A 25,490-nucleotide genomic window follows, 5' to 3' on the forward strand; every position below is an offset into this window, starting at 1 on the left:
TGTGACTCATAAGATTAATGAAGATCTGCTGAAAGCAACATTCAAACATTGATGGCTTGAAAATGTCAAATGAGACCACGCTCATCTCCGTGATCTAAATTAAAACATAATCAAGTAGGACCACAAAAAAAAAAAAAAAAAAAAGATGTCATACTTTTAATACGAACAATCCTCTCATGGTATCTAAATTCAGTCCATTTCATTCTTGACAAACTATTGGGAGAATCACCGCAGAGTCTCGGTGGGAAGGGAGTGTGTAACCCTGTAAAAATGTCCGTGCGACACTCTCCATACTGAGCTGCACAGGCTGAAGCTGCCGTTAGTGTGCGGTGCTTGTTCTCCATTCTGTTAATGGCTTTATCTCACTCACTCTCCTGAAAGAGAATGGCACTAGTTCAATTAGGAATGGGATGAAGTGTGTATTACCTCTCTCTCTCTCTCTCTCTCTCTCTCTCTCTCTGTGTCTGTGTGTGTGTGTGTGTGTGTGTGTCCACGCATTTTTGTTACCCTATTGGGACCCTTTCTGGTATAAACCCCGACGTTGTCGGGACCAGTAGTTGTCATGGAGATCTAAGCCAGGTCCTCATAACGTTTAGTCTTCCTGAGGTCCTGGTTAAGATGAAGGGTGAGTTGTGAACTGAGGTTATGGTCAAGGATATGGTAAGGCTATCTATCCACAGTGAATGGTAGTCAATGCACAGGCTTGTGTGTACTTGTATTACTCATGTTGAGGGGGCGTAAATCTGTTTACACATTCATATTATGGGGACTTGTGGACTTTGGGGTCAAAACGCAAGTCCCCATAATGTCGTGGTTATGGTCAGGGTGAGGGTAAATTAATGTAAGTCAATGTAACGTACGTGTGTGTGTGTATGTGTGTTCCTTGGATTTCAAGTAGATTGATAGTAGCACTCAAACTACACTATCCGTACTACTGAAAAAGGTCATCTCTGCTCTTGTGTGTGTGTATGTGTATGTGTTCGTGTGTGTGTGTGTGTGTGTGTGTGTGTGTATGTGTATGTGTGTGTGTTCGTGTGTGTGTGTGTGTGTGTGTGTGTGTGTGTGTGTGTGTGTGTGTGTGTGTGTGTGTGCGCGTGCGTATGTGTGTGTGTTGGTTATGATGGCTGCTGTGTGGCTCTCTGAGCAGATGTGAGGTGAATAAAGGGAAATGTGGGTCTTGGAGATAAGCAGGTCTACTTTGCAGCTTTGTTGAGAGCGCCCTCCTCGTGCCGTGTTACGCACATCAGCCTCCCAGCGTAGCGTGATAACCTCTACTGTTTAAAAATGAACCCCATCCTTCAGATTCAGGCTACCAAGGTACAATATAAATAAAAGCTTGTCATTTCTAGACATATCTTTCTATTTGTAAAGGAAAAATACAAATTACGAGTCACAGATGAGCAACTTTAAAGCAGAAGTGACTTCAACATGCCGGTTGACAGGATATGTTTGTGGTTTGTGTACAGTGACACAAAAGAGAACTAAAACTGCGCTGTTGAGCAGTACAACAGAAGTGATGTTGCACTGAACAATTCATATGAAATAATGTGTTATGATGGATATTAATTATCTGTTGTGCGAGTATTTCTTTCACCAATCATCGCACAGAATTAAAAATATATGTATTACAACAAATTGAATGCTTTGTTAATAGATTATGATCAATTCTAAATGCCAGGTTAAATAATATGCTTCAATAATATCTACCGTGACCATTACCTACTGAAATGCCACATGAAAGGATCATAACAGCCCACATACATTTTACAAAATGTTTTCGTATGAGTGCACATAAGCGCAGTAACCCATCTGGATGGTTGTAACTGCAGGATCCAAATCACAAAAGCCAGAGTTGCACCTGCTCCTCTCCTTCATCTCTTCACTTCCCCGTTCATCTTTAAAAAGGAGAAAGCACTGAAATGGATGTGGGAGCGGAGGCTCAATTCAAAGATTCTGCACCGTTCTTCAAGCCCTCTTCTGCTGTTATCTATTCACTCTCTTCTTGGCTTTCTTCTATTTTGTCACCCGTCTGACGCCTCGCACCTGGTGTCCTTCTTCTGTGGTTTTCCCTCCTTCAACCTCAGAGAGAGCAGAAGGTAACAAATGAGAAAGACTGAAGAGCTGACACGAATTCCCGAGGCCAAAATGTCTGATTGAATTAGGACAGGTGGAGACGACGTGAGGACGGTGGCGAGATGAATTTCTGATAGCTGTGTGTACGCGTGTGTGTGTGTGTGTGTGTGTGTATGTGTGTGTGTGTGTGTGTGTGTGTGTCAGGGTCAGTGACATTAAATAGGAGCTGTCATTGAAAAATTGATTTCTCTCCCATAAAAGAAATGTATGTCCTCACTGCATAAAAGCAAGTAGCATCCTGTCTGCTTTTTTTTTTTAGCTGGTGGTTGTGTTGCATCAGTTTTTGTATTTTTTTTGTTTTGTTATTATTTTGGATGTATTACAGAGAAAAGTCAGTCCCCAACAGGAAGTCCAAGGCATTGACTTGATGGATTAAAGCTCAATCGGTTGCCGAAACCTCTCCAGTGGTGCCTTAGCTGTTTGCAAAGGGGAGGAGAGTGTGTGTTTTTGTGTTTTTGTTTGCGGGTGTCTATGCACCCTTGTGTCTTACTGTTTTTCCTTCGAATCTTAATCAGTAATCTTAATCGTTTATTTCTGTTGTTTCTCATTCTCTCTTTCAGAGGTCCTTCCGTTCCTTTAGTAACGATGACCGCCACGTCATGGCAAAGCACTCTACCATCTACCCCTCCTCTCAGGAGCTGGAAGCCGTTCAGACGCTGGTGTCCAGCGTCGAGTGCGCCCTCAAACACGTGTCCGATTGGCTGGATCAGAGCAGCGGCGACGTCCACAACCAGTTTGACAGCCAACCAGCGGACAGCACAGAGGAGGATGATCCCGGTGACGAGCCCAGCGATAAAACGGAGAAATCCAGTGACAGCTACAGGTAGCCAGACGTGACGCACAATGGGGCGTCGGCTAATTATTATTTTCGCGTGTAGGAAATGACTTGTTTTTGATCGATTTCTTTGTTTTGATTGATTGTTTCGTCTTACTTCCGGTCCGAAATAAAGATGAATCAGGAGGAGCATTTTATGATGAGCACACGTGTGTGCAGCACACATTTTACTGTGCTAATATGTTGATCCTTTTCTTTTGCTGCCTTATGGCGGTCGGCAAACAGCTTTTAGGTGCATTACCGCCACCCTGTGGTGATGGTGTCACACTGTAAAAACAAGCCGGTAAAAAGACGCCTGTTGCCTAAACTTTAATGATTATTCGAAAATCATGGCTCATCCATGGAGACACAGAGGAAAATCTTCTTCGGTTAGGCAGACGAAGCCTGTGTTACACGACCAGTTGACAGTCTCCGACAGTCTTCACGGTTGGCTATCATCATGAATCCTTTTATGAATGGTTCACTACTTCTCATTACAGTCTTGAATTGCCTTGTCTGATCTTATTTGGCAGTGTTAACAGGAACCTTGTATTTTAATCTTTTAATCAAAGACTACTTTCAGCTACTTTCCAAGAGATTGTTTGTTTTAAATGTGGGTATCAATGCTGCGCAAAAGAAAGTGGGAGCTCCTTTGGATTGGACCTGGAGTGTAATTATATTTATTAGACGCCACACAACATTGTAGGATAATTGTAGGCTTGAGTGTGTTATCAGAGTTATAATAGTGTGACAGTTTATTTTCTCGAATCCGTAACGAGATAATTTTTCTGGTATTTACTTCGCCAACTCCCCGAGAGCAAACCACAGAAAAATGTTACCTGGAGCATTTTAGATGCAAACTAAAAAAAAAAGTGTATGTAGTTACAGTTTAAAACCACCAGAAGAAGAGTTATCTATCGTTTGTGTTTCTCTAAAAAAAAAAAAAAAAATACAGGGAGCCCAGCAGTGGTGGCGTGCTGTGTGGAGTGATGAGGATCGGCCTTGTGGCCAAAGGACTCCTGATCAAAGGCGACATGGACCTGGAGCTGGTGCTGATGTGCAGAGACAAACCCACACAGACACTGCTGGACACTGTCTGTCACAATTTACCCACACAGATCGAGGTTAGATACACACTAACACACACACACAAACACACACACACACACACACATTTGACTGTGAGCCTTGCATTAAAGACTCGGTGACATCACTGTCTGCCAAATTTAATCCAAAAATGACTATTTTTTTTTTTTACCACACAGTCCTCTGGGGTGTCAGAAATGAAGCTATTTGAATAAGCTTCCACATGTTCGGAGTGTTTCTGCTTTGAATTTGCCAGCTCTTGCTGTATTGTGCAGTGAGGTGTTGTGAGTGCGAGTGTGAGGCGTAAGTAGATAACAGACAGCAATACGGTCAGGTGAGAAGTTGAGAGGTGTTTTAGTATGTATGAGTAATGTGTGATTAATACTTTTGTCACTACGTCAGTGTCACGTTTCCTCATTAACAAGTCATGGCACAGAAGTGGGACTCCTGACATTCACACCCACACGATACATATAAAAAAAATTAAAAAAAAATGCTGATGAGCACCTGCGGTTCACAGAGCAGCACGCAAAACAGGCTCAGATATGCAGGACTTTTTTTTTGTTTGTTTTTTTTTTGTTGTTTTTTTTTGCGTGCATTGACTTTGACCCTTTTTTTGTTTGTTATATTTTGTAATCTAGGAATTAAACTTTTCTGTCTTTATTTAGCCCCTGGGAATTAAACCCCTTGTAAATCTTTTAGATATTGTTGCAGCCTGCTAAAGTGTTGAAATGACTTAGGATGAAAGTATTGAGCAAGGGAGGGGGAAACACTTCCCAACCTAACTGGACAGCGCACAGATTATTCCATGAATAAATTCTGCCTCTGCGCCTCGTCTGCGCTCACATTTACATTTTGTTAGAAGGAGACCGAGAGCCTGTGTGTGTGTGTGTGTGTGTGTGTGTGTGTGTGTGTGTGTGTGTGTGTGTGTGTGTGTGTGTGTGTGTGTGTGTGTGTGTGTGTTTCCTGTAGGTGTGTGCAGGCAGGGAGGTAATCTCATGTCTTGGCTCAGTGACCACAGATTTTGATTTTCTCATCAGAGCCAAATGGGATGTAGTTGGGCCGACACAATGCTCACTTAAAGAGCATCTGAAACATGCACAAACACAGACACACTTATTTTTCTCACTTTGGAGGACATCACATAATGGATACATAACCCTGAATTTAACCATTACCTGAGCAATGAAAAAACAAAAACTTATATGGGGTTGCAACTAACAATTATTGTCATGATTGATTCATCTGTCAATTATTTTGTTTGATGAATCAATTAGCTGTTGTTGTTGTTTTCTTTGGGAGAAAAATGTCATGCACAGCCTAAAATGTCCTGTTTTGTCCCGACAAACAGTCCACAAACAAAATATATTGGCTTTCTTATCACAGAGGACTAAAGGAACCAGTCCTTCTAAAAAAAAATTTTAGAAGTTGGAATCAGGGAATTTGAGCATTTTTCCATTTAGATAACGGACTCAAAATGATTATTTAATTATCAAAATAGTTGGCAATTAACAATTTTATGGCAGTTTTGTTTGCATAAAGTGACCATATGGAAAGACTGATTTCCCAGCGATGTCAATAATACAAGTGAACAACACAGTTGACGTGCAAAAAGAGCCTGAGCACTAATAGCAGGTACAAGACGTGCATTCACAAAATCCCCCTCAAGGCCACTTCATGACTTTTGTTAGTCTGTGTGTGTGTGTGTGTGTGTGTGTGTGTGTGTGTGTACCTGTGATGAGTGTTTGAGTGTTTTCATTTGTTTAAGTATATTATATACAAGTGCGTATCAAGTAACAATTGTGGCCGCTGTGCGTGCCGACATGAATTCATTATCATTGGCAAGTCTTAGTTGTGACTGCAGAGGTCAGCCATAATTGTTTTTATTCAGACTGAAGGCTGAATGAAGCACAGCGTATATACACAGATGGATACTTTCACAACCAGATGAGTGACTAAGAAGAAAATAGAGGAAGACAGTGTTGGTAAAATTTGAGCTTTCATCTGCACATCAAATGAACTTTGGTCCCTTTGTTATCGACAGAGACATTTCACAGCTCGGCGCGAGTTGTTATGATGTATGATGGTTATTTGATGATTTGACAGTCCATATGTGTGTTTGAATTGTCCTGCTGGATTTAATTAGCCTTATCAAAATTACTTGAAAACCCAATTGTTTTTTGTTTTTTTAACTTCCCTGTCTTATGAGCTCTTTCCCACAGTGATCTGCTGAAGGGTCCAGGCTTTGTTTCTTCTTGGAGATACTTCTCACATTTCAAATGACTGTTTCAGTCCTGCGGCCTAAAATAGCCCTGTTTACAAATGAAAGGAGATATGAGATCTGCAGAGCTAATCACTTTCTCTGTTTTCACATAGTATTTTAATCCTATCATACCTCTAGTGATGTTGTTGCCACGTCTCGGCAGGCTCAGATATATTTTGCTTCTTTGTCTGTACCGAGTCCTGTTGTGACCTTGGCCTCTGACCATCCAGTTATGTCTGTTGACACATGACAGAAGCTGACAGAAGAAAAATACGAGGTCACGAGCTCCTTGCCCGAGGCGGCCATCTTGGTACAATCTACAACAGAGCCCAAACTCACACTGAAGATTACCCTTACCTCACCGGCCATGAGGGAAGATGAGGAAGAAGATGATGAGGTGGAGGAGGAGGAGGAAGAGGAGGAGGAAGAGGAAGAAGAGGAGGAGGAGAAGGAGGAGAAGGAGGAGGAGGAGGTGGAGAATGGGGATGAAGGAGAAGATATGGAGGAGAAGGTGAAAGAAGAGGAGGAGGAGCAAGAAAAGAAAAACGGTCAAGGTAGGAACACAGACAGGAAAGTTGGATTTTTTTTTTTTCTTCATTCCTCACACCACACACACACACACACACATACACACACACACACACACACACACACACACACACACACACACACACACACACACACACACACACACACAACTGAATTTTAAATTAAATGTGTATGTTATTATTGAATACAATGTTTTGTTTTTTTCCAAACACAAGAGGTTTGACCTCATTAACTGATGCTGACACAGGACAGGACAGGTACAGGCAGAGGTGGGTAGAGAAACCAAAAGCTGCACTCAAGAACCAAAAAGTACCTATTTAACTTAGAATACAAAAGTATCTCATGAAATAAAACACTTCAAGTTGAGAGTAACTTAATAAAGTAAAAGAAAATCTAAAGTTACATTGCCGTCCTTTTTACACGTCTGTATGAGGATATAACTGACATAATTTCTACCATGAAAGGTCTTCCTGTGGTAAAAGTAAACAACGTACGCACCGTCATTCTGACAAGATAACCTGCTAGATATACAGGAGGGCAATATTCCCAGGCTGTAGCTCTCAACTATGTTGCATGTAAATAGCAGTGCTTCCCGTCGCTAAACATTATAAAACAACTGTATGTACGAAATATAATTAACACAAACAAAAACTAAATAAAAGTCAAGCCCAGTCAAGGCAGGGAGGTATTTCCAGTGATCAGTGTTTCCCCTTTCACCGTCCTGGGAAAAGAAACTGAATACGAAGGTACTCGTAGAGCTGCATTTGCGTCCGATATCCGTTTCTCTGCTCCGCCGCACGTCTGATTTCATGAAGTACAGGGCAGCCTCACACGGGAGAGCACAGGGTGGACACAGGTGAACCTGCTGTCTGTCTCTGCCAGGGGAAACACTGACGATCTCACCCTCAGAGAGCCGGGACTAACGAAAAAACAAAATGCTCTGTCACGTCTTGACCTTTGAGCAGGGAACCACCGAGAGCAGCTGAGAGACAGAGTGGACCGAGCAGAGATCAGCGGTCCACTTTCATATGGTGGAACTGTATTGAGGCTTTAATTCCTTTACTCGATCTTTTACTTCGAAGTCCACCCTAAATTTCACAGGTAGTCTGTGTATCAAAGCAGCACTGATTTAAATGAGAGAGCCCCACGGAGTCTTTATCAGTGGATGTGCACTGGAATTTTGGACTAATTGTAGAACTGTTATGGCATTACGGTACGGCTGGGTACCGCACTTTGATACTTTCGCGGCATTGACCAAATTGCTTCGGTAACATCTGCTATCGAAAAATCCCTTGTTAATTGGTACCAAATTTCAGTACCCAGCCTGCATCTCTCTGCACTGCAGTGTGGTCCTTTAAAATGAGCTCGTAGCACAGTTCCAATGGCAGACTACGACAGTGGAAAGAGAAAAGCAACAACAACAAAAGATAATAATCCCCCACAGTAACTGTTTTTTATGCTTTGAATAAAGTCACGAGGGGCCGTAGCTGTGATAGGATCTCACAACGGCAGCAGACCTGGGATCAGCTGACCACAAGCCTCCCAATTAACACAAGTAGTGCAATGAATGTGTCCAGATGTGACTGTAAAAGTAATGATTAAAAAGCAGGCTGCTCCAAGGGGCTCAATATACTCAAGTACGCGCAACAGAGCGAAAGACACGAGTTGGAGCACGCAGGAGCCGTGTGCTGTTTCTTCCTCCTAACAAGCCGTCTCCATTCCCCTGCTTTCACGGGGAGCAGGAACTGCTTGCAATTAATAGTGGGAGGTGGGACGGGGAAGCGTTGCCAGCAGGCCAGCGAAATCAATAACCGAGCAGTAGCAAATGTCCCATCCATCCCGTGGCTCCCGTCCAACAAGACACCCGGGCCTCAGACAGAGATGAGACATAACACGCGGGTTAGCCGTTCATCATTCCGCACGCCTCGGCAGAAGAGCACCGCTCACATGTTCTCTCTCTAACACACGGGCGCGCGCGCGCACACACACACACACACACACACACACACACACACACACACACACACACACACACACACACACACACACACACACACACAGTCATATTTTGCACTTGACGGATACACACAAAAAATACCCGTCACACTGGATATCTTAATTGCTCAGATTTATTGGGATCATATTTTAAACGGCAGGTTCGCATACTTTTTCGCATTAACAAAATGCGTTAGCCAAACACCAGTGACTCTTGGAACAGTTGAAATATCACACAAACACACGCAGCAACAACAACCGCATGGTGCAGTTACTCATTAAGTAGACGTGAAAGCTATCGGTTTTGCATGTTTGTGCAATGTGTTCAGTAAACTCCAGCTATTTGAATTGCTGTTAGATGGATCAATAATGCCTTCGGATTGGATGTCAGGTAATTGATATATTGATTTGAAATGGTAATGTTTCCCCTTGTGTGCAGTTTTAACCGGTCACCTTGTGGATTGGGGTTGGGGTGTTTGATTTTTCTATGTGTCACATGTTAAATATTTATGTTGCAGTTTAATGTTTTATTGAAGCTAAGTCGTCTATGCACACATGTACTGCATGCACGCGTGCTCCTTCCACACCGATGCAGCGCGAGACAGCGAATTAGAGACACGATAGCAAAGGGACGTTTTTTTTTTATTTTTTAGATGAGACGAAGGCATCTCTAGCACAGAGATAATGATGTTTAAAAAAAAAGGGAAAAAAAAGAAGTGCTGAGTGAGGCAGCAGAGCGTTTGAGAGAACGGTGGGAGGACAAGCTGGAAGACTGTAATGATCCACTGGCGGCAAAGCGGCCCCACATGCAGCTGTGGCCACTCGCACTCCTTAAAATACACCACGATACCCGGCACAGAAGCACACACACGCACCGCTGCATGCTGTAGAGGAAGAGCAGCACTGCAATAATTGGTCAGATGAATTCATGGTTACATTCAGGTAGATGCTCTGACATTTCAACCTAATGCCTCTTGAGTAAAGGATTTTCTTTTTACGGGAGAGGGAGGAAGAGAATATTTGCCCAGTTGTGTTTTCATAAAGGCCCGAAGGGCTCTTTAGTGTGTTTAATATCATCTCCAGTAGGTCCCCGCACTTAATAAACCCCGTCTGAAAACTCCATGTAACTGCACTCATTCATACACAGCTGCGTTTGATTCAGCTCGCCCTGCATATACTTTGTGCTTATTCTGGAGTGGCAGAAAGGTCCAGAGTGTAGTGACTGAACCAGCCTGGTGTGCCGGGCAGCATGAATCAAACGCTCACATATAAAAGTAGACGAATGCTCCTCTTTTTACCTGCCAACTCTGACTAAACCCTGCCTTGATCCCTCCTGTGTTGTGTTTGTCTCAGACTGGGTCAAACTATCTCAGAATTGTTTTCTTTTCTTTTTTTTTCTTTTCAGTTCTACTTTAGGAGCGCTTGATTCTGTGTTTTGCCCATATGGGTTGTTGAATTTCTTTCTCTGCACCATTTCTCTTTGAGCCTGTGAAATCAAGTGCACCTTAAGTAATCCAGAAGAAAAAAACACTCCTATTTTGATTCCTGGCCTGGTGCAGACTGGATCAAAATAAATAAAAATCCCCTTCAAATACATAAAGGAGAGATTGATTTACCTTGCTGGGCACAAATTAAATAACTGGATGTGCCTCAACTGTGCCCACACAGTAAATCAAACATTCCTTAGGTATTTGTTTGGTGTATGTCTGTGAAAGGGGGTTGGGGAGGGGGAGGGGAGGCTCTCCATCCCACAAAGTTGCCCCATCCTTTGAGTCCTCGGCTGCTCTCCCTTTCACCGATTTGTCCGTAACTGGATGGATGTGAACTACTAAAATCACCGTTGACCAGCGGGTGTGATTTTCAACACATCTGTGAGTAGGAGGGACGACATGTCAACGTGTGGTGGCGTCAGCACACATCGGTCCGATCACAGGGTTGAAAATGACACGCCGTTTAAAGCGTGAGGAGGCCTCTCCGAGCATTCACCGCAGATCTGTGAACGGTACAGAGAGAGGGAGCACTTCGTACAAGGAGGGACAACCTTATGGCATGAAAAGCGCCTTGTATGTACCAAAAATATCCATGCACGTGCGTGTGTGTGTGTGTGTGTGTGTGTGTGTGTATGCTTTCACGCGCAACTTTCTCAAGTGTGTCTGCGTACATCCACGCGCGCGCGACATTCAAACACACACACTCGGACATGACGTGTGTGTGTTTTTACGTTCTCTATATCGGGTTGTTATTGTTTTGTGGCAGTGTTGGGTGCTGCTGCGCAGAGAGTGGAGGCTGAGGAGGAGGAGGAGGAGGAGGAGGAGGAGGGGGAGGTGCTGGATAGACACAGATGTCTGTTGGCCCTGGCAGCGCTGCGACACGCCAAGTGGTTCCAGGTCGGCACCCACTCACTTCCTGTCTTCGTGCCCGATGCTTATTGTAGCCTGACGATTCACCCAGAGGCGGCGCCGCCGCGCTCCCCGTCGGCGAACGCCCCGCCGCTCGTCGAGCCCACTCAAAATCAGACCCATCGAGAGCGCGCACACGCGAGTGTAAATTGACACCGAGATTTGAATGTACATGTTGCAACAAGTACAAATACTCTCTCGTAATTAAATGCATCACGGCCGATAGATGTTTTGTTTGACGCTCGCTCGTATGCACTTCAATATGCGAGGATGTTGTTTTACAACATTGTGAACAAAAAACGGCCAAATGTCACACATCACTTCCTAAAAATGCTTGCAGATTCTCTCATCCTTCCAAAGTGTATTTTGCTCGATACACGATGTTGAACTCCACCTGCTATATATGAGCTGCAAAAGGTTGAATTGAAGAGGTATCGTAAGGCTACAAAAGCAATGGTTGATACTTGTTTTTCTTTTTGGCTATTATGTGAACCTGCCTGCTCTGTACATTATGTCAATGCTTCCCTTTGATTCTCCTCCCATACCCTTCCCCATCTATCTCCCGACTCACTTCCCTTACTGACAAAAAAAGAAAAAAAAGAAAGAAAGAAATAGTTCAGAATATATTTATGTGCTGAAGACAGAGAAAAATATACTTTTAAATCACCTAAATTCAATATGTGTAGCGTTGTTAACATGTCTTCCCTGTGTTGGGAGCTCATGCAGACTTTTGGACAGGAAACAATCACTTCATTATGACTGTGACTTTGTATTTACACAAACACGACTCCTCCTGTGCTCAATTTGTTCCCTTCCTTCCTCTTTCCGTTTAATCCTCCCTCCGTCTTTCCCTCCTCTCCGTCCCTCCGTCTCTCTCAGGCTCGAGTGAACGGACTCAAGTCCTGCGTTATCGTTCTCAGGATACTAAGAGACATGTGCAATAGACACCCCATCTGGGAACCTCTCAAGGGATGGGTGAGTCTTTAGCTGTAATCACCTGTTTGAGGGTCAATCCTTCGAAATGAAATAAAACTGTAAAGCCCTCTTGAACGTTTATACAATACATTGTGAAATTAGTTTGGTTTTTTTTGTTTTGTTTTTTTAAATGACATCACAGCTGTAAATAAACGGACATACTGTGCGATACTAATTAATGAAGAATTCTGATGAATAGGGAGTCTGTGATATGAATAAAAAAAAAAAAAAAACTTTTGGGAACAGATAGTAAAACATGTTTTTGAATATTTTTCCAGTCTACTTCTTACCAAGTTAAATTTCTTTTGTCAGTTTGATGTTTTTGATGACACGGCACCTGGTTTTCTTCACTGTGGTCCACTCATCTGTGATCTGTGTCCGTCTGTACCGCTCGTTGCAGCCCTTAGAGCTCATCTGTGAGAAGGCCATTGCCACCTGCAACAGACCCCTCGGGGCGGGAGAAGCCCTGCGCCGAGTCATGGAGTGCCTGGCCTCCGGCATTCTGCTACCGGGTACGTCGTCCTGGTGGATGCAGGAATGTCGCGGCTGTTGAGCGGATGGGAATTTGTATTTTCATGCTAATTCTCGAGCGGAGCTGCGGGCCGTGCCTAATTTGGAAAGACGAGCGGATACGGTTCGTGGGTCTGTAAGAGAGGTCGAGACATTTTGAATGACCCAGCAGGGCAGCGCTGTCATTATGAGAGCGTCTTAATTAGGGGCAGCTGAATGGCTTCCAGAAAAATGATGTGCATCTTCAGGGGGGGAAAAAAAAAGTCTGTTCATTAAAGCGCCGTTACATTTGATTTAATTTAACAAATGCAGTTTGGGTCCAAAAGCCAGTGATGTCGTTTCAGACTGAGGATCACTGAGGTCCAACTTTTGAAAGGATTACAAGGAGATTTAAAAAAAAAAAAAAATACATCAGAGTTTAACATAAATGCAAATAAAAACAGGTCATGTTAAGTTGACTGGTAAAAACGAAGACTATATATATTTACCTACAGTAGAGGTGTTCTATATCTATATCTCAAAAACGCCCTCTGGGAATTTCTTCACATTTGGCACAAACGTTCACTTGGACTCACGAATGAGCCGATTCGATTTTGGCGTTACAGGTCACTGTGACCTCACAAATCACCGTTGTGGTCATATCTCAAATATTCATATGCTAAGTTGAGCAAAATTGCACACAAAAAAAAAATCGAATTGGATAAAGTGATGACATTTTAAATCCTGAAGATCAAAGGTCAAAACCAATTTTCTAGCCATTATTCAACACCCTAACTGAGAAAGAGAAAGGAGATTGTGACTATATTTCACATTTGGTCGGATACTGAATCGGTGACGCTGATCTTGGGTGTCACTGTTGGGTGACTATTGATCTTCTGTGCTGTCAAAATGAAAACGTGTGAAGCAGTCATGTTTTGGAATTTGTAGCTTCATCTATATTTGAAACATTGTCGACTGTCCATCAGCTTTATTGGCCAAGCATGAGAACACTTTGGGCCTGATTAAATAAATGTTTAGGAAAATCATAAAATCACGTGCAAACTCCACACAACCCGCAAAAAAATGTCCAAGCAGATTTGACTTAACGACGTGAGGTGAGGATTACATCTTTCAAATGTGCAATTTAACGCCCGTTGTCCGTTTAGCGTGTTTGCTTGCATGCATATGTAATATTGGGGCGTTGAGTTCCTCACTGTTAATCCGCTACGCAGCGTTGTTACTGGTCGGTGAAGGTATACAGCCGCGGAGCAGTAATTCTAGTTTTTAATATGATTTGTAAAAATTAGTCCGTGATAATGATAATATTTCAAAACTTTTTTCTAATGTCTGGCAAACTGTTGTACAGCATAATAGCACGACGTATGTTAAATGAATAATTTCTGCGCAGGGCCAACACGCATGGCTGTAAGCAGCTCCATGGTGGAGTGACTTCAGTAGAGTGGAAGTGGATTGGTTAAAAAAAAGATCAGATGTACGACAAACCACAGTTATATATTTACTCAAATATCGTGGTATCATTTCAGGGCTTCATCACGTACCCCTTACCTGCAACATTCATCAATTTCAAATGTTTTCTCCGTCATTTTCATTGTCACGATTTCCACTGACACTTATGTCATGGCAGTGAAGCCCAATTAAATGTTGCTGAGCTGCAGTGTCAGCACATAGAGTGACAACAACTGACTGTTAATCTGTGTGTGTGTGTGTGTGTGTGTGTGTGTGTGTGTGTGTGTGTGTGTGTGTGTGTCTGTCATCTCCTCTCACTTCCCCCAGGTGGTCCAGGTTTACACGACCCATGTGAGAAAGAGCCAACAAACACACTAGCCAACATGAGCGACCAGCAGGCTGAGGCCATTACCTACAGCGCACAGGTACACACACACACACACACACACACACACACACACACACACACACACACACACACACACACACACACTTGTGAGAGTGTGTGTCTCCAGAAATAGCTGTGTGGTGCTGCATTTAAATGATTGGTGTGGGAAACTATTGTCACTGCAAGCCATAAATCCATCTCTGCCACCCTGAGGACAGTATTTGTGTGCGTGCATGCCGTCAGGTCCTTCTACACACACACACACACACACACACACACACACACACACACACACACACACACACTCGACTGAGCCGGGCAGCCTCTGAGCCGCATGGCTTAGTGAATCCTGCCGTCCATTTCCTTTGAAGGCAGCCTGAACGAGGCTGGAATGTCAATGGGGATAATTGTATTGAAGCAGATACAAGAGCAGATAGGAGAGAGGGAGCTATTCTGTCAATGAGCTACACGCGGCGTCATGAATATCCGAGACACTATACCTCCCTAATGGATTTATATTAGCAGCGCTACCGGGTCCCATTTGTTTGCCTGTTCGTGTCCACTGAAGACGTGTACAAGAGATTGAGAGTGATAAGTCTGCTGACGCCTTTCAAGGGAAGGGAGTACAAATTAAACACGGGGTCTGTCTGGTGATCTTTGAGGACGGTTCTGATGCCGCGATGGACGTTGTGACATCAGCTTGAGTATTCTAGCTTCTCTCCTGCTTCGTTCTGCCTTCAGAGCTTCAGAGCTATTGAAAACTCTACAACCGAGTTTGAGAACAAAATGTACATTATTGATGAGATTTTCTTCTGGAAGGAAAACGCATCACAGAAAGTTAAAAGTTAAAACTGAATATGCGACTGTGCAGTTCCTCTCTCCCCGATATGTACGGCAAACTGCAAAGTACTGTCTGAAAGTAGGTAATCGCAGTATGACGGCTTTGCTTACGGTAGGTAAGTGTTATGAATTCAATTTTTAAGTGAGCGAGTCAAAAATAAAAAATTTCAGGATCATATTTGAGACATGAAATTCATCCTCATGGCGAGTACTAAACAGTATTAAAAATAGTTGTAAAATATCTTATGCGACTATCCAAAGTTTCTCAACTCGAATTTTTTTTTAACAGCGAGAGATTTTAGAGGCAAATACAAGGTCCAATGAAAAACACATTTATTCCAGCTGCTTCATGGTAAATGCAGGCAACACCAAACCTCATTAATACGTATTCAATGGTATTAGAGCCGCACATATTTGAATGTCAAATCTGTCTTTATAGATCGAATTCGTTTTCTCAGCTCTCCCTCCTCTCCCTCTCTCCCTGTGTGTGCTGTGTGTGTGCTTTGCGTTCAACAGCATGCTCTGAGGCTCATGGCGTTCGGGCAGATCTACAAGGTGTTAGAGATGGAGCCTCTTCCCTCAAATAAACCGTCACAGAAATATCCCTGGTCTGATAAAGAAGGTGTGTAACCGTCTGCCTGCTCAGCTCTTCGCCTTTGTTCTCGTCCGCCTGCCTCTCCGCCTTTCATCCGCACGTCTTTTTTTTTTTTTTTTTTTTTATTATTTCAGTCTGTGTCTGCGTTGTCTTTGATTATCTGTCCTTTCAGCCCCGTCAGTCTGCAGGCATTCATTTTTCACTCAGACGGTGTTGATCCGTTCGTCTGGAGGTGCGACTGCTAAGTCTGTCTGCCCCCACCCCCTCCTCCTTTTTCCTCCGACACTGTAACACACCTGGGTTCGTCTACAGTATCGGGGTCAGCCAGGGGCTTGTTAAATCTTCTCTCACTAGTCACGACTTTTCTGGGTGTATCGGGTGTTTTTTCTGTTGGTTTTTTTTGCACCACCACCGGCGGCATCATCAATAAGGCTCACATATTCGGCAAAACAGGAAAAGCTTTGAAACTATAGTGCAGGTATTTTACAGACATGAATGTCCATCAGCTTCAAACTTTTCCCAAACGAGTTCACAGAATCCCGGTAAAACTATCGCTGCCAGATGAATCTGTTTGTATTTGTATGTATATGTGGAGTTTTTACGTCTGGTGTCCGGTGAGGCATTCCCGTACTGGCTGGATGAACACAGCGGACACGCTCAATGGGCAGGACGTGCGCCCCAGAGATTTGTGCCGAGCTGGCTGCCTTCCTGTTGAAGGGGATACAAAAATGTAAATCGTGCTGCTTTTCTATATTTTTCAAATGTCATTAAAACCAAATGGATCAAAGGGGGGGGGGGGCACAAAAACTCTGCACTGTAGGCTGAAGGACGAACATGTTTATCTTCTGCGGACTATTTGGCTCCTATATCTTTGGATATTTTTTTTTTTTTTGGTGATCCTGTCTCCAGTGTCACACCAAGGTCTTGGTGAAATCGCTTTACGTTGTTTGTGCTTTATGCAGGAATGCGTCAGCTTTTGCTCGCATCAGGGAACTCTCATAAGATCTCGACATTGGCCCATTTCCAAAGTGACTTTCATGGAAGATCATTTTGGTACCTCACAATGCTGACATGGACAATTGCCAGAGCATTGTGTGGATCAAGGTGCACGTTAGGAAGGAGCTTAGATGTCTTCGTTGTTTTCTGACTGCTTGCTGGCCTGCCTGTCACTTCTGTTTATCTTATCTGTGATTTTATATATATTTCATGCTCGCTCCCGTGGATCTTTTTTCTACGACATCGCCGCCGTGTGTTCCTGTGCTGCACGTGCGCCTCCGTGTATGTTCACGAAAACATCTCTTCTAGTCAGCGGTCGATTAGTAACTCTCTGCCTCTCTCCCTTTTAGGTTTAGGACTGAAGAGGCCATATGAGGATGGGACGATGGACGACAAGGACCTCATCAAGAAGATGAAGAGGAATCTGAGGAAAGGTACGAGGAGGCAGAAAAGAAGGAACAGCAGTCCCATTACCAGATCACTTCTTTATGCACTCTTTACAGTAGCTGGCCCCAGTGATATTTCAAAGCTGGAAAGGAAAAGACTGAACCCATTAAATACCATCGGAAACAAAGCAGTACGACGCTCGGTAATATTCTGTTGTCTGCACGCAGGTTTTGCTTCTCTTCTCCCTTGTCTCTTTTTCTCCATCTTCCTCTCTCCCCTTCACCCTCCTCACATCCCTCAGAGGCAGATCAATACAATTGATTGCTAACATTTTAGTAGGCCACCCGACCGTCCTCAGCTCTTTCTTCATACAAGGAGAAGCTGAAGCACAACTAATGGAAGCAGAGACATTTCAAGATATCGGCAAACAGAAGGGAAGTGATTTAAGGAGAAAGAAAATAGAAAGGCACCGTTATTCATCATGAAAACAACTGGCCAGAGTGCTGAAAACCATTAGAAAGTATGATTTATCATCTACATTATCTCTGAATTTGTCCAGTCTGTCCAACTCCAGCAAGATAATGGCTACACCCTACAGACCTTTATTAAATCTTCCCTAATTTGCTCTACCTTTTACCGCGACTATCTCCCATCTACTTTTTTTTTTTTTTTTTTTTTGCCTCAGTCCTGGACAGTAAAGCCATAGACTCCAACCAGCCAATGAACGCTCTGATGCGGTTGAACCAGATCCGGCCGGGGCTGCAGTATCGCCTGCTGTCCCAGTCGGGGCCGGTTCACGCTCCGGTCTTCACCATGTCTGTGGACCTGGATGGAACCATTTATGAAGCCTCTGGCTCCTCCAAGAAGACCGCCAAGCTCCACGTTGCCGTCAAGGTAAGAGGTCAAATGCAGGTAACCTGAGGGAAGCGCAGGTCCAACTGACAGGAGAATAATGGATAACTACACTAGACAGATTTACGTTTCTGCTTATTTGGATATGTATGTAATGGTAAATAAAAAATGACCATCTACTTTTAAAAAAAACAACCTAAAAAAAAATATATATATATTTTTTGGGCTACCCAACTTACTTTCTAAACTTCAGCTGCTGCCAAACTTTGTGCATCTGACAAATATGTTTATGTCTGTGTATTCCTATTGATGTGTGTTTGTGTGAGGAAAGATGGAGGTGGGCAAATCCACGTAATCCCAAAGTGGTTGTGAACAAAAGAGGCTCTCCGGAGCACAGAGCTGGATAATCCGATCGGCTCCATTCCCATAAAAGGCTCTTTCTCCGTATATCTCCCCTTTTTTCTATTCTCCTTCTCACTCACTTTTCTTCATCCACCTTTTGACCTCTATTTTTCCTCTCCTCAGTTTTTTTTTTTTTTTTTTTTTTGTCACCTCTTCTCTCAAACACACTCCTTCTGGCCGGTTCGCCATTTGTGACACAATGATCTATTTGGGTCAAAACCTTGCCACTGTCCTTTTCCCCTCTGCCGGGATATTGTTCGCAACCACTTTACTGCTTTGTGTCCAGCAAGGACTTACAGCGGAGTCATACGAATCCATACAGCCGGTGAATTGTGATATATTTAATGTAACTATTGTGTGAATGACATTAGATCTTGCTCCATCGATGCATGCAGTCATGCAGTCTTGCGGTCTTGCTGCCTTTAGAAGAGAGCCATTTAGGGAACATCAGTAAATTGTTGCCTGTTCATCACTTTTTGTCTGCGAACGCTAATATAGTCGGCTCAAAACAAAGCCGTCGCACTCAGAGGGCCAATAATATATTTATGTTGAATTAGGTTCTTATTGCAAATTCTATCTCACTTTAGCAATTTAGCAAATGAATTATCAGTGAGGAAATCACAATTTTGGCTTTAGTTGTTGTTGTCCGCCATGTCACGCCTTCCTTTATATTTCAAGGTCCTCCAGGCGATGGGCTACCCGACAGGTTTCGACTCAGACCTGGACCCCATGAGTTCAGACGAGAAGTCGGACGGTGAGGGGAAGAGTGAGACGTCCTCACACTCCAGCAATAACCCAACACACTCCTCGGACACCTCCAACACACTGGAGGTGAGGACTGAGAAACACGTGTCAATCAATAAATGCATAGATACACATGCTAAGTGCAAGTCTGACAAATTTTGAGTGTAAGCTACTGAAGCCCAATCGGAAGCCAGTGTGACGGTATCTAAGCCTTGATAAATCTTGCTCGATCTTTGCTGCCATGTTCTGCTAATCCAACATCAAGCCAGTGACATATATATATATATATTTTTTTTTTGCAATGAAGGGTGCTTTAAAATGGAATTGCTTAAATGACTTTTCCCTCCCCAGGTGCGAACTCAGGGTCCCATACTGACGGCGAGTGGGAAGAATCCTGTCATGGAGCTGAACGAGAAGAGACGAGGCCTCAAATACGAGCTCATCTCTGAGAGCGGCGGCAGCCACGACAAGCGCTTTGTTATGGAGGTGAGAGCTTCCCTCAGACTAAAACACGTGCACCTTCGAGGGATATTGTTTTAGCCTCGCGTGCGCTCGCGGGCCGGCGCACTTTAGCCGGGAACGGAGACACATGCGGTGGCCAAAACACACGAACAGAAGGAGGCTGGAAGAGTCAGTTAGTTAGTCAGTCAGTCAGTCAGTCAGTCAGTCAGCTTGGTCGCCGAGGCGGCCTGTTCGCTGCGGGGTGTGTTGTTTTCCGACATGCCTGGCCGCTCCATCGCTCTGCTGATTGATTAGCAAGCCTGCGTGACAGCAGGGCATCACTAAACAAGCTGTCCTGTCACTGATGACTGATAAACACGTGGGTCTGGGGCAGCATTACTGCGTGACTGCTGGCTTTCCCCGAATTGTGACATTATAAAAGCGACTGCTAATAGAAAGGACTCCAACGACAATAAAGATGAGAGAACAGACTGGGGGTGGGGGGGGGGGGGGGATTAGTAGATGCAAATTCTGCCTTTTGTCTAACTCTAATCGTGAAAGACGTTTGAATTCATATTCGACGTTTTGCGTGTGTGTGTGTGTGTGTGTGTGTGTGTGTGTGTGTGTGTGTGTGTGCGTGCGTGCGTGTGTCAGGTGGAGGTCGATGGGCAGAAGTTTCGTGGGGCGGGCCCCAACAAAAAGGTAGCAAAGGCCAGCGCTGCTCTAGCAGCTCTGGAAAAACTATTCTCTGGTCCCAATGCAGCTGCAAACAAGAAAAAGAAGATATTGCCTCAGGTAAGGAAGCACACAGTTCAGAGGGCACTGCATCACCGAGACAACAACAACAAAACCATCGCAGACCGCTTCTTTCATGTTCTCTTTCAGAGCTAAAATCCCCTTTTTTTTTTTTTTTAAAGCAGCAGGGAAATGTGTCTACTCTGTTCACCCATCAGCAATCAATAACACTGTGTTTAACACGATTTTAAAAGTTTAGCAGATCAATACTTTGCAGTTATCATATCATCACTCTTCCACTTATTTGGTCAATAAGTCTGAATGTTTACAGATTTGCAAAAAAAAACGAGACCCATAATTCATTAGAACATTATCCTCGATAAGTGTGTTTGATTTCATATCCTCCGTGGACCCTATTCTTCTGCATCTTCATGTCGTGTCTGTTTTAAATATACAATTACGTATAACATGTACTGTGTATGTGTGTGTGCGTGTGCGTGCGTGTGTGTGTGTGTGTGTGTGTGCGTGTGCGTGCGTGTGCGCGTGTGTGTGTGTGTGTGTGTGTGTGTGTGTGTGTGTGTTCAGACTAAAGGAGCTCTGGCCGCGGCAGCAGCAGCCTCAGCAGTAGCAGCTCAGGTGGCCAGAGGAAGAGGAAGAGCAGCCCTCGCAAGAGGAACCTTCGTCAGTGCAGCTGCACCCGGATACGTCACGCCAGGTAGCGAGAACGTAGTGTTCCGTGTTATTTAATCCACAACATACCGTTAAGTCAAGTCAACAGTAATTGAGATCTGATATTCGCTTCACGTTGACGCGCTAAAGCAAAACGCCTCAGAACAGGACAGCTTAATCAAATCTATTTCACCCGATCCTTCCGACTACCTTTCGTACCACCGTACGCAATTAGACAGGATTTCATGTGACCCGGCATGATGGTTTGCGCGGAGTTGGCATTTCCGTTCATTGTTGGCTTTACAGTTCTGGCATTTTCCTCTGCCTTAGGCCGCTGGCTCGTTTTTCCGTGGCAAACAAACGTCAATGTTGTCCCCGCGGTTGTATTAGAAATATCACAGGCTTTCATAGGTCCTCTGCAGGCAGCCTGCAGGACGGGCGACGGGCGTCACGTTAATGTTCGGCCGGCCAAAAACGCTCGTCCGAAGTTTCCGAGGACGCTGAAAGGCGGAGCGAGCGCGGAACGGAATTAAACCCTGCGACCTCTTCCCCCAACAGGCTTCGGGACACCGTACGGCTACAGCCCCGCTGCAGCAGCTGCTCCTGCGTACGGTACGTGCTTCTCCCCTGTCCGCTCCTCATCATCTCCCCTCCTCCTCCTCCTCCTCTTCCTCCCTTCCTAACCATTAGCGGCTAGATCGATGAGTCTTCAGCGGGTTTACGTTACACCTCCGACGCTTCTCTTCTCCACTGCTTACCGCATCGAGCTCTCGAAAGCACTTCAAAAGCCGACCCCGGTGCGATCCAGCTCTCAGGGTTTTTTACAGGGAATTTCAGTCCCATACGAAAAGCTCTGATTGTTGGCTCCCGGTTGACCTGCTTCGATCCTCGCTTTGGCTAATTGTTTGCTCTCCCCTTGTTTCTTAATCTGCCTGTTTGTCTTTCGCTCCGTCGGACGGCTGCCCCGTCAGTGGAGCGCTGCCGTCCGTCCCCAGCTCCGATTTCCCGAAAATCTCCCGGAAAACGGATCGCGATGAACGCCGCCACGTCTGACTCCCCTATACGATCGCTCCGGTTACATTAACCTGGATAAACTGCCTTTGGCGCCGTCATCCTCGGTTGTGTTCAGATTAGCAGAACTCGGTGGGACTCTCTGTAAAGACGGGGCGGCGGGGCGGCTCTGCCACCGCAGCGCCGCTCCTGTCGTGTTGCTGCTGCAAACAGTTTCCCATGTCATCGTTGCTACTGAGCTCTAACACGCACACACACGCACACACACACGCACGCACACACACAAAAATAGATAAATACTTTTGCAGGCTGAGAGGAGACATACTTGCTTTTTAACCATGCGTTGAAAACTCAGCCGTCTGACGTTTCTCCAACATTTTCTGATGCGCACAGATGTAAAAGTCTCTGATCCGTTTCCAATTATTTTTGCGGGTTTGCAAATCAACTTCTAGAGAGATAATATGAGCTCACACCAGCTATTTTTTTTTTTTTTTTTTTTTTACAAGCGCGTCTTGTCGAGGCGGGTAAATGTTTTCCTGCACCGCTCTCAGGAGACCCCCGTCACATCCCCGTTCTCCACCTGCAATTCGTACGCACATTGCATCTTGCGGACGTGTCGTATTCATTTCTTGGGGACGTGCCGGGCGGCAACACAACCGATAGTTTATAAACTGCTGTTTTGAAGCCTCGAGTCTGGACACCTGACTGCTCCTCAGGTATGTCAATGAAACCATTCACGCCCTCAAACATACTTTTTAAAAAAAATATATATATATTTTTAGATTAATACCTCATTTCAGAAGGATCGAAGGCACGTTGATCCAAAGTGATTTTAACTCGTGACATCACAATGGATTTGGTGAGAGGAGCACTTCTTGACGTTTTTTTTGTTGGAGCCAGACGCCAGCGGCACTTTAAGGCACTCGGATTCACTTTTAAGAATCCGGGTCTACGTCCACTTGTGCGCACAGTTTGCGGGACGTGCGCTAACAAACCTCCCAAATCGGAGTCGGTGGGGTGAGGGGGGCCGGGGGGGTACGCGAGGCAGCCATCGTGTGCATGCGAATGCATCGTTAAAAACAAGTACATCTCTGGCCTAAAATCAATACCGGTCTTTGACCTTGGACAGCGCAGGTCTTCGTCTCGCCGTCGCGTACAGTCACATCTACCTCCACAGACTCAGCCTTGTTTAGTGTGCGCGTCCACGTGGACGGTTGAGGTTCGTCTCTGTCCAGCCTGCAGCCTGAATGGCTCTTATGTGCCGGGAGAACCCGGTCGGAGGCCCCAGGGCCGACATCCAGCTCCCCCCCCCCTCCCCCCCAGAGAACCCAGCACCGCCCGGATTATCAAGTGCACCTCAGTTTGAGCTGGACCTCGAGTGTTAGTTCGGGGTGTTTCATTAACCTGCCCCCCCCCCTCGACCCCCCCCCCCCCCCTCGACCCCCCTCCCCCTCTCCACCACACACTCTTTACATGTTATTGTGACACGCAGGCTGACTGAAACGGTCTGCATTCATCGGCGTATCCGGGTGGTTATTTATCCCACGTCACGTAATAAGCATTCGGCAGTTCACTTCGGTAAGTGGCCGCCGAAAAACAACGGCGGGTGAACCAGTTATTAAACGTCCTGGGTCTCTTGTGGCGATGATAATGCAGAACTCGTCGCACGCCGTGTGCACCCCTCTGGCCTGTCACTCGTCAGCGAATGTCACGTATCCCGGCGGGCGATCACCGCCAGTTCGGCTGGATCTGAGCTTTAACCCGAGCCGCAACCACCCCCCACCCCCCCCACCCACCCACCCACCCGCCCCCACGAGTAGGTAGGAAGTCAAGTCCAGTTCACGTTCTCTGAAAAAGGCCGACGTGAGAGGTGGAATTTAGACGGAGCTTCTGGGGAGGATACGTCTGCTCCTCGGACTCTGCAACGACGCGGGGGGGTGGGTGGGTGGGTGGGTGGGGGGGGGGGGGTTGTTTGATACGCGATGAGCCTTTACCGCGGGCAGTTTTTTGTCTCTGCCTCTCGCGTTGATTCCCCGACCAGCAACTCAAACATTCAAGACGGAACACAAAAATGACCGAATATCATGTTTACCTGCCGTTGCAGTGGAAATTTTTTTTTTTTTTTTTTTTTTGGGATCTCATTTTACATCCCGTGGGTACGATGGCTGTTGCATCGTGAGCCGCAACCGGGTTAGGAGGTTGTTGTTTTTTTTTGTTTTTTTTACACGGGCCGTTCACGTGAACCAAAACGTCGGCAAAGAAGCGCATGAATCTAAAAAGTATGCGGGTCGGCCACAGAGGGGCTTCGTATTTTGGAAAACGCGCTTCCGCCGTGTTTCCCGCTTCTCCGCCCCGCTCCGCTGCTTTGGGATTTCTTCAAGGCGAACATTCTAGAATGCTGCTGGACTCGCGGGACAAACCTCTAGAACGTTACATCACAACAACAACAACAACAACAACAACACAGCTTTAGATTACAGGAGTACAAAAGTAGAACAGAACATTGCATCATCGGCCGACAACGCGGAGCATTGTTCCGCGGTGGCTCGTTTCCAGCGGTATTCATCGCAGGACGTGCGGACAGCAGCTTCTCTTGCTTCGTCCTCTTTCAGAGGACTCTTCCGCTTTATGTCAGCCGGTTCGCGAGTTTATAGTTTTGGACGTCGGACTTCTGCTTCATAAAAACAGCGCGCTCGTCGGGGCGATTGCTGAGATCTGGGAATGTGGCCCGAAGCTCAAACGAACCGATTAGTCAAGCTAATTTAGGAGAAAAAAAAAAAAAAAACAAGAAGCTTTGACTTACTTTATTGCAAGTAGCTGCTTACACACAATATTTATGAGTAATTTAGCAACTTCAAAACAAAAAAAACAACAACAACAAAAAAAAAAGTGTTGCGTAATCTCCGCCGGGTTGTTTACCACCTGCCCGATCGGCCCGACCGCTCGTGTCTTTTTTTTTGCCCTGTCGGCCGCCGTGTTTCGGATCTCGGTAATTTAATTGGGTCACGAAAACAACGTTGTCAGAGTCGATCAAAATGACAGAAATGATCGGAATTGCTCCAAACTGAAATGAATCCTTCGCTTTCGCCGCTTGCTTTCCTTTCTCTTCGCCCTCGTTTCTGTCCTCCCGGGCTCCTCTAACCACTAACGAAGGCCGTCGCCTCGTCGCATACATTCCCGCCTGTTCTCCCGCCCCCCCCCCTTCCTCTCTGGGAGTCCCGCTCTGCGTTTGTTTGGACCTGCCGGCGGCAGCGTAGCGT

At 45.2% G+C, this 25,490-nt stretch overlaps 1 protein-coding gene across 3 annotated transcripts in view; it reads left to right on the top strand.

Moving 5' to 3' along the window:
• Positions 1 to 25,490, top strand: part of strbp (spermatid perinuclear RNA binding protein) — an 84,745-nt gene that overhangs the window by 53,556 nt on the left and 5,699 nt on the right. For all 3 annotated transcript variants that reach the window (XM_069163702.1, XM_069163711.1, XM_069163693.1), the window contains exons 4-18: positions 2,694 to 2,956; positions 3,903 to 4,071; positions 6,550 to 6,850; positions 11,097 to 11,227; positions 12,119 to 12,214; positions 12,615 to 12,726; positions 14,498 to 14,595; positions 15,915 to 16,020; positions 17,340 to 17,423; positions 18,062 to 18,270; positions 19,309 to 19,461; positions 19,726 to 19,860; positions 20,470 to 20,610; positions 21,136 to 21,265; positions 21,778 to 21,831. In XM_069163702.1, the coding sequence (XP_069019803.1) occupies positions 2,694 to 2,956; positions 3,903 to 4,071; positions 6,550 to 6,850; positions 11,097 to 11,227; positions 12,119 to 12,214; positions 12,615 to 12,726; positions 14,498 to 14,595; positions 15,915 to 16,020; positions 17,340 to 17,423; positions 18,062 to 18,270; positions 19,309 to 19,461; positions 19,726 to 19,860; positions 20,470 to 20,610; positions 21,136 to 21,265; positions 21,778 to 21,831 (2,182 nt within the window). The remainder of the gene's footprint in view (positions 1 to 2,693; positions 2,957 to 3,902; positions 4,072 to 6,549; positions 6,851 to 11,096; positions 11,228 to 12,118; positions 12,215 to 12,614; positions 12,727 to 14,497; positions 14,596 to 15,914; positions 16,021 to 17,339; positions 17,424 to 18,061; positions 18,271 to 19,308; positions 19,462 to 19,725; positions 19,861 to 20,469; positions 20,611 to 21,135; positions 21,266 to 21,777; positions 21,832 to 25,490) is intronic.

The sequence above is a fragment of the Embiotoca jacksoni genome, unplaced genomic scaffold, assembly GCF_022577435.1.
Source record: "Embiotoca jacksoni isolate LCO1_2020_lvr unplaced genomic scaffold, fEmbJac1.0.p SCAF_10, whole genome shotgun sequence".
NCBI classification, from domain to species: domain Eukaryota; kingdom Metazoa; phylum Chordata; class Actinopteri; family Embiotocidae; genus Embiotoca; species Embiotoca jacksoni.